At 45.0% G+C, this 9077-nt stretch overlaps 5 protein-coding genes across 5 annotated transcripts; 1 reads left to right on the top strand and 4 right to left on the bottom strand.

The window, feature by feature from the left end:
- Window positions 1-653: 653 nt before the first annotated feature.
- On the bottom strand, window positions 654-1820 carry TEOVI_000447400 (LEM3 (ligand-effect modulator 3) family / CDC50 family, putative; the record flags this gene model as incomplete). The annotated part of the gene is made up of 1 exon (XM_067227241.1): window positions 654-1820. One exon carries the CDS (start codon window positions 1818-1820, stop codon window positions 654-656), a length of 1167 nt encoding a protein of 388 aa, XP_067083342.1.
- Window positions 1821-3376: 1556 nt separating this feature from the next.
- TEOVI_000447300 (uncharacterized protein) lies at window positions 3377-5083 on the bottom strand (the record flags this gene model as incomplete). Its single annotated transcript, XM_067227240.1, has 1 exon — window positions 3377-5083. One exon carries the CDS (start codon window positions 5081-5083, stop codon window positions 3377-3379), a length of 1707 nt encoding a protein of 568 aa, XP_067083341.1.
- A 276-nt stretch (window positions 5084-5359) lies between these two features.
- Window positions 5360-7237, bottom strand: TEOVI_000447200 (uncharacterized protein; the record flags this gene model as incomplete). Its single annotated transcript, XM_067227239.1, has 1 exon — window positions 5360-7237. One exon carries the CDS (start codon window positions 7235-7237, stop codon window positions 5360-5362), a length of 1878 nt encoding a protein of 625 aa, XP_067083340.1.
- A 747-nt stretch (window positions 7238-7984) lies between these two features.
- On the top strand, window positions 7985-8446 carry TEOVI_000447100 (uncharacterized protein; the record flags this gene model as incomplete). The annotated part of the gene is made up of 1 exon (XM_067227238.1): window positions 7985-8446. The coding sequence occupies one exon, from the start codon at window positions 7985-7987 to the stop codon at window positions 8444-8446; it is 462 nt and encodes a 153-aa protein (XP_067083339.1).
- Window positions 8447-8541: 95 nt separating this feature from the next.
- On the bottom strand, window positions 8542-8925 carry TEOVI_000447000 (replication factor A protein 3, putative; the record flags this gene model as incomplete). Its single annotated transcript, XM_067227237.1, has 1 exon — window positions 8542-8925. One exon carries the CDS (start codon window positions 8923-8925, stop codon window positions 8542-8544), a length of 384 nt encoding a protein of 127 aa, XP_067083338.1.
- Between the last annotated feature and the right edge of the window lie 152 nt (window positions 8926-9077).

The following is a 9077-nucleotide window of genomic DNA, read 5'->3' as shown; positions in this document are numbered from 1 at the left end:
AAAAAAAAAAGAGTGGAAAAGGAAGGAATATATGGAACAAAGGAGAAAAGGAATAATATTAATAATAGTAATAACAATTTGAGGGAGCGACCAATGGGTATAGGGGTCTATGCTGGGGAGCGTAAGCACAAATTATCATCTGCCTCACACAATTCTAGCTCCTGCAACTGAAACACATAGACAAAACAACAGTCACCAGGTGGAAAACAACAACACGCGCAAACAAAAACATCGCTTCCCTCACATTCTCCCATATGCTGTTCCTCCTTCCCTCCGCCGGAGCTGTCTTATAGGGCCAAACTTTAATTCCACGTACAAGTTAAAATCGATTTCATATCAGCAAATCCAAAGGCACACCACAGACGCGCAGAAACACACGTTTACGTACACGCGTATATGTATACCAAGGAAGCAAAAATAAAAAAAAAGGGAAATAAAAGCGGTAACTAAGTGGGAAGAGAAGTTTACCCATCACGTCCTTCTCCTCGTCCTTTTTAATACTTTCGCTGGTCGTTTTTACTCTCCGTGATGTTAGCTTTTCGACCTTTCTCCTCTTTTGGCGATATTGTTCCCTCTGTATTTTGTCAAATTTCATAGTTTATAAAGAAAAAAATGAAACAAGCGTTGAAACACAAGGTGCCTTAATGTACCGATTATTTTGTTAGCAATCGCTCCACGACCGCAAAGGAGTGATGACCCCACACATGACTAGCGAATAAAACTAGTACAGTGAATATTAATGCCAAACCACCAACAGCAAAGTAAGTGATGGAAAGCGAAGTGAGTTTCCCGCCCAACATGGAGGGCTGCAAAAATATGAACGATTTTTCGCCGCCGTATGGCTTTGTGTTGTAGTTTTGGCGAATTTTCATGACATATTTGCCGGCACGAAGGTCCGTTCGGATGATGCGATAGAGTTTACGGACATTTGGGAGGGGAGAAGCGCGCATCCAAACCATGAAATCCTCATCTGTGACCACTGGTATCATGTGTCCCTCTTCACCCGCGTACCAACCATTGTTAAAATACGTGTCATTGGACTCAATAGAGGGTTTACCATACTCACTGCGCGGTGCCGTCCACACGGGACCTGACCCGTCCCACTTCGGTTCCAGAAACTTCTTTTTAATATCAGATTCCCATGCAATACCGTTCTTGTCGCAGTGATTGTGTGAGACAGATCGATGAAGTGGTTTATTGGTATGTCTGGAGAAATCCGTTCCATTGCATATGAGCACTTCACCCGGGTTGGAACCATTCTTTTCCTTCCTAAAGAGCGTAAACGTATCGTTAAACATGGACCATGCGACGAGGCCTACCGGTACATACACGAAATCCTTATAAGTATGGTTTCTACCTCCAAACTCTATTGGCTTGTTGGTGTTATCCATTGTGTCCCCTGGGATAACAAATGGGTTTGCGTCCGTTTCACTACGCACATCAGCGCCCATCAGTTGCTTACCGCTTCGCGAGTTGGTGTATCGCCGGTGGTTCTGATACATTTTCGTCAGGCCGTAATAAAAATACACTGGCTGCCTCAAGGTTTCAGCCAGAACAAATTCAAAATGTGTCTCACAAACCGTTCTTTTTCCAGTGCCTTGCCCCCCAATTAAGCTAAAGGTTTCTTCAGTGCATTTTGTTGGCTCATTATCGTATCGAAAGGAGGCCTCCTTCGCGTTTCTATTGCAGAACTCCACGAAAATACCAAGTGGGATGCAAATGAAAGCGATTGTCCAAAGAATTACGCACACGATCCTAGGGGTGAGGTTTAGCTGCCAAGCAGGCAACCGTTGCTGCTTCAATAACCTACCGAAAGACATAGCGAGCAGACCTCACTATTCCCTTTTTTTAAAAAAAAACCAATCCACCACTTCTTTCCTACGTTTCCCCTTGAGCAACAGAATTATATTAAGCAACAAATACAAGGAGGAAAAGGTTCGTGTATGAGAGAGTATGAGCCCCCATAAAAGGGAAAAGGGAAAGAACAGTCACGAAGGGAGCGACAACAACAGAGCGGAAGTGGATAACAAATCAACACACATAAACAGTAAATATAAGTGCTAATTTATATGATAACATAAACATGCTTGTGTTTACATGTGAAAGGAACAAGGCAGAGGGAGGGAAAGAAAGGGAGGCCAATAAGGTAGTCATGAAAACTATTGTATAAGTCAACATGTCCTTAGCACTCCGCCCTTGAAAAGAAAGGAGAGAAGACGTCCGCTTATAAACGTCTGTCTGAGATCAGGACAGCCCATAAAATAGCTGTGTCAATTTCATCTTCACATTTGCTAATTCAAACTGACGTGCAAAATTGTTTCGTCATCATGCCGTACACATGCAAGCACACATACCTGTAATGTCTATGGATATACGCATTCCAATGTGCATACATACACATGCGGCTGTATGCATATATCTTGCCGTAGTTACTACATTACCCTGGTACACTATAAGACCACGGGGAATGACTCTTACGCCGGCTTGTGAGATGTGCGCACTGCAAATAAAGGAATGGCAGAAGGAGCCAAGACAAAATTTATAAAAAAACAATCAACCCACACACTGCCCAGGTACGTATGTATGCAGAAATGTGTGTGACCGCTCAAATTGGGGTATAGAGAGAGTGTGTGTGAGAAACAAAACAGAGGTGAGAGATTTTACACACGACTGCCTCGTGCATATACATTCGTGAAAGAGAGGGAGAATAGAAGTGGTGATCAGTAATCGCTCGTACGATATTTAGTGAAGCGTGTGTAAGTCATCAAGTTGCCTTATCATATAAACGTGCAATAGTTCCACGTTCTCATCACTCGCAATAAATGTTGACGCAAAATGGGGCAAAGAAAACCATCGGGAGATGTGCGTTCCGAAAAGGGGAGGCCATCAATAACATCCAGTGCACGTGAAATAATGTTTAATCAACACTACTTTAACTGGGAAGGGGAAGAAGTGAAGGAGCGGCAGGCATTGGGATGAGCAGAAGCAAACAATATTCGTGACAGGAAACCGTACCCACATACGAATAGAGGAACGGGCAGATAAAAGGAAGAAAAAGTAGAAAGAGAGTTTAATTGTACAGGGAATGAAAATGAAAGGCAGCGTTACACAGAGTATCCGCTCCTCACAGCACCAACAACTAAAGTGAAAGTGACAAAGCACGTTCATAGCAGCATTGAAGTAATGAGAAGACAGAGCCAAACATCGGCATACCATCACCACTTCAATAGTAACAAAACACGGCAACGGATGGTAGCGTGCACGCAACCCGAGACCTGAAGCAACGGCTGCACAAATCTCCTCCAACAACCCCTCTTAAAAGCCCGCAGTCTTCCCAACACCCCTTCCGTGTTTTCAGCCTTCTTTTTCTTGTTTTCTAGCAGAGTTTCATGGTTTTGTTTGGGTCGCGACCAAGTTTCAAACACAGCGTTTCGTAGCGCTTAATAAGTTCCTCTTGATAGATTCCGACAAACCGAAAAAGCTGCAACCTCCCCGGCTGTGCGAATTGTACACCGTTCTTCAGCAGTTCCTCATCCAACCCATCCATCACCTCCACCTTATCCGGCTGCTGACGAAGCACATCATTCAATACATCCAGCTGGCGAAGTCGCAACCGCACAGACTGCGGGAAACCCACGCTGCATCGTTCCACGCACGTCCCGCATATTGGATGTCTCCTCCGGGGAAAGTTGTTGTACAGCTGCATAACAATTTCTTCGGAACTAATTTCTGAAAGGTTTCGCTCCTCCGGCAAAGGGAGATCGGCACGCTGGACGAGAAGTTCAGTTTCACCCTCAACCGTACGAAACATGTGGTTGTATTTGGTAAATATGCGGTGGGGTAGCGCTGGAAGACAATGGTGGGCCTCACGGGAAAGTAGTGAAAACAAGTTGGACGTCGAAATCGGTCCGTCAATGGGCAACAAGTCAAATAACGCTTGCGCAATGACATTCTCATCAAAAAAAGGCAAGGGGTTGATCATAAACTGAAGTTGCCTCTGCAGCGCGCGCCGCTTTTTACGATTGATGGGAAGCCTCATCGCACTGGACCCACGGGAATCGTTAACCTCCTCCAATTTCTTCTCGATTTCCTCGCGGGTGAGAGTCAAATTTGGACGAAAACGCGGATCAAGTATAAAGCGTACGGAAAGTTCCGGTTTGTCTCGCACATCGAAGAGATGCGGTGCCGATACGAATACGTGGATTAAACTCCGTCCAGCTGGAAGCAACAACGCAGCACTATCTCGCATATCCCGTGTGATGGACACAAATTTCTCAACGATGGGAATGAGCCGAGCAGCTCGATGCTGCTCGTACTCAGCCACCTCATAGGACTCCATGTTATGAGCAACGCACTTTTCATCCTTGGGGAAAACTTGCAAATCATCGCACTGCCGACTGACGGAGGGTCGAAGCCGCACGTAACGTTGTTGGACAGTCCCTCCCCCATCATTCGTATCTTTCAACAAAACAAGGTCAATGTAGTTGCTGCATTGTTCCACAAACCGCGCAACAAGGTCCTCAAAGTCTCCTGTGTCGCCCGCGTTCAGAAGGCTGTTGCTACTTCCGTCCTGGATAGAGCCCGCTTTCCTTATTCGGTCAAGCAGTGCGTCCAGCGGAACAAAGAAAGAAGGAATAAGTTTAAACACTTCATCTGGCACTGCCCGTATCGGATCGCACGACAATGCCCTTGAGTGATGGCCTTCTTTATTTTGAGGGCGGGGCTTCACGTCCTTAGAAACAGTGCTGTGAAACGCTACAGATTTCCGGAGCCGTCGCGCCACATAGACGTCACCAACTTTTGCCACACGGAATGTTTGGGGGCAACTAACTAGAAAACTCCTCAGCCCACCCAATTCAGCCACTCGCTCCATTAGATCCTCATCAACGGAATGGGCAATTTGGGTGAGTGCAGTAAATGTAAACGGTACAAGGGGCTCAACCTGCTTTTCGAGGTCGGACAAGGGTCGGTAGGGGGTTGAAATATTGGAAACCAAACGGTGACTGCTAAAGATTCCCCCAATGAGACGAACCATACCGTGGGTGGGCCGACGCGCACGCACGCATAGCCGATGCATCGCCATCTATTCATTCAAATATATATATATATATATGTATATGCGTGTTTGCGTAGGTGTAAGCACGTAAACCAGTAGTGAAAGAGACTTCTCGAAGAATTGAAGGTAAGCTGACAGGTTTCATAAAGAAAAAGCAATGCTGGTGCACAACGGAACGGTGTCGGTAACACCTTGAAAAATTACTTGCAAATAAAGAAGGTGCGCGCACACATGCGCACAGGTCAGTTAACCGATCAAAATCCATTACCATCGTGAAAGGAGGGAAGTTGAAAATAAGCACAACTATGATATATTGCTTTCTTGGAGTTGGGTGGATGCCGGATGCATGTTGATGTACCTTCTCAACAGGGCGTGGTCACTACGTAACTGCCCTCCAGTACCAGAATTGCTCTTGATCTGCCTGCTCACGCGAGCTATTGCGCTATTAACAGCCGTGACGAGCATATCCAATACAAAATGACCGAAGTCTTCCCCTCCACTCGATTTTAAGCTCCCGTTCGATAACATAAGTTGCAACGTGCCGAGTGTTGGCTCCACAACAGTTTCAAGAACAGAAATACAAGGTTTCGAGACTGTTGTGGAAACCACACCTGTTTCCGCTCCTGGAGACAGGGGCTGCATACAAATGGTCATCCGACCATCGGTTGCCCTCTTCCTGTATTTTTGCAAACAGCAAACGATACTATGCTCATAAAGGTTTCTCGTGGCGTTGCTAAGTCCAAATAACAGTAGATCTGCCATCTTCAAGACATTGGAACTATGCGGAAATGCACCCGCAGCCGCGGGACCTCCAACCGCGACTGATCCCAGTGTACACGGAATTGCGTTATTCACTATGTTTCTCAAAGTAATGTAGTCGCCAAGAAATGGAAGAACACGGTAGCACTCCAAATGAGTGGAGTGACGAATTTTTGTGAGCATGACGTACCCTCCAGCTTCCAACAAACGTACTACACTGATCAGTTGATGCAGTTCCACCCGCTGAGAACTTATTGCCATCACAATCCTAGGCCTGCACGTGTCCTCTCCTTCGCTAACACCTTCGCGTACATCTTCAGCATCAAACATCAAATGAAATGTAGTGGAATGGAGTTGCCCTTGCACACGATTCTTCACTGGACAAAAATCTATATAAGCCGTTTCGTTTGTGGTCATGGGTCCAAGTAGCCGGGTACGAACCTTCTCCGGCATATCCTTCGGGTCCAAAATATCCCAAGGTATGTGCAACTTATCCACCCACAGTGCGTCCAGGCTCCGAGCTGCCAAAGACGGGATAAAATATGTTGAAACACCGGGGCAGGCAGTTGTCTGGTCGAATACCATTGTAAGTGTCATGTTGAGTACGGGATCATCATTTACAGGTGGGGCCCTCGGAGATTTATTAATCGTCGGTAAATCTAGGGAATCAGTCAGTGTGCCTCCGTGTGCATCCAGAAGTTTGCACAATTCACGCAAATACGGGCCAGCACCAAAGACCTCGCGCCCTCTCGTAAGAACAACTCTGTAGCTTTGTAGCTCCGCATCAGATACAGCAACTCCCCCTTTCCCCCCCGTCACTACATTAAATGCGTACCGTAACCGCCACACCACGCACTGTATCAGCATTTTGGTCCACCGGAGGAGACGCTGCTGATGCACACAAATGGGAAGGGTTCCAAAACGGCTTGTACAATCCATGACCAGTTCATGCTTTAATTTTTCAAAAGAAAGGTTTACGGGATCCAGATAACCTGAAAATGATGATTTACTACCCCGGCTACTACAATCTCCTCTCAGGGAGAACAAACCATCCCTCGAATACAGCACCTCGTTCATTCCCTCGTCACCACTGTTATGCAAAGCATTCGTCTCCATTGTTGACTCAGTTTTGGGGTTGCACAGGTATGAAAAAACCTCCCTCCAATCAATCCGCTGTGCAATAGTCCATCTACAAAAGGATACGTAATTCCTCCATTGATGGATAACAAACAATGGGATGGGTTTTGTGGGAAGAGGGGAAAACGCAGTATTGGTCCTACTGAGAGCTGTAGTTCCAGAACCGCGTCTCGTTTCATATTTCTCCATTTCCAACCACAAAGTTTCAGTCATGTTGTAGGGGTCTTTACTCCCTTGGTCATAGACTCCTTTATTCAAATTGCTTATCGGCAACATATGCTTCATTATTGAGCTAAACAACTAAATTCCACGCCGAGACCTCTACAGCGCTCACACGCATGCGGGGGTATCCCGTATCGTGTAAATCAGTTAACAAACACCTTCGTAATGGTCCTGACGTCGGTTAACAGGTAATTGATATTAAAGAAAGAGAAAAAAAGGAAAAGGGTTGATTGGACGGTCATCCAGATTGAAGCATGCATACGGAACATGTGTATATGTGTATGTATATATAAACAAACGTCCTTTCCCCTTCTTACTGCCTACTACACCCCTTCATGAATATAGCAAGGAAAAAAGGACGTGGCAACGCCACCCGCGGGGAGGAGGAAGAGGGAACGGCAGAATATATATATATATATATATATATATACATTCCTCACCATTCTTTTCCCCCTTTGTTACTTCTTTCCACCTACTCGTGGCTGGAAAAGTATATTTCATACTATCCGTCAGTTCTCCATACTTTTTTTGTCTGTTTGTTCTCATACTTGCATCATCCATTCACCTGCCCGATTCACCCACATTCACACTTTTAAAAAAACTTTCCCCCCTTAACTCGGTGGTCTCCTTCCACCTACTGCAGCACAAAAAGATAAATAGCGCGATGTAGCACTCAGGGGTAGAATCTTTTTCCATCATTCGTTACCAAATGCACTAACCGCTTTGGTCCTTTTCGAGCCCCGCTTCTCTTCCTTATGTTTCTCTCTTTTTTATTTGCTCAATCTGCTTTTCTGTGTTCTGTTAACTTCAATGGTTTCAAAAATTTCTGTAGTTCTTTTGGTTGCGCAAAACAGGGAGAATAATAGATACAACAAAAAGAAAAAGATGACACATTTCCAGAAAAGAAAAAGGGGGAAAGGGCAAATACAAAAATTTTCAATTTTTTTTTTCTCGAGTTTACGCTCCTGCAAGATTCAGTACTCGTTTCATGATCACTTTTTGTTTGCTCTTTCTCCTTTTCACATCCCCCTTTTACTCTTTTGCTCTTATATTCTCCCTTTCCCTGAGCTTTCTTCCTGGTGGACACGCCGACACGCCTTATATGATCGCGACATCAAAGAGAAACAAATGGAGAAATGTAGTAGGAGGTATAATAAAACACAAAGGGAGCGTGGATGGAAGGGAAACAAAGTAAAAAAAAAAGGAAGAACATTTTACGCGCGCAATAATAGAAATACACACGCCCACACAAACATCCGCACAAGTAAATAAGAAAAATGTAAATATGGGTAGCGTCCATGTATGAATGCCGGTTCAGGTTTAGACTGCACAGGACAAAAACAGGTCGAACACGGAACTGTATGGATCTAAAAGAGTGCTGGAAACTTTGGGCACAACTCCAACAGCTTGCGATACACATCCACGTCATATTCGTCATTATATGTCCCATGCTGATAATACTCCAATTCCCCACTACTGGGGTTTATGTAACAAACAAACTCATTCACTTGTGCGACTTCCGCATCTGCTGGGAGACCCATCACCTCAACGGATTCATCCGTAACGACACATGAGGCAACAAGAGAATTACGTTGTGCATTCAAAGATGTGGGTCGTAAGACAAGTGAAACGTATTCGCCGCGATGGGCAGGCACCTGACGGGCTACAATACGTGGGGATACGCCTTCAAAGGCCGGTAGTCGCTGAGAAGGCACGCGAGGGGCTCCGCCGAGATTAACAGCTGAACGCATACGGACCTCTTTTTTTTTTTTCTTTCTTCTTTAGAAAAACGAAAAAGAAAAAGTGCGTTTAAACGGAAATAAGGAGTATAGACAAAAATTTTGTATATGAATGTGCTTGTGATTCTTTTCCGGAGAAACAATAAGGGGAAAAATAAAACAAT

Source organism: Trypanosoma equiperdum (assembly GCF_001457755.1).
Source record: "Trypanosoma equiperdum strain OVI genome assembly, contig: ctg_907, whole genome shotgun sequence".
Lineage (NCBI taxonomy): Eukaryota > Euglenozoa > Kinetoplastea > Trypanosomatida > Trypanosomatidae > Trypanosoma > Trypanosoma equiperdum.
This window is presented reverse-complemented; position numbering and strand designations above follow the sequence as displayed.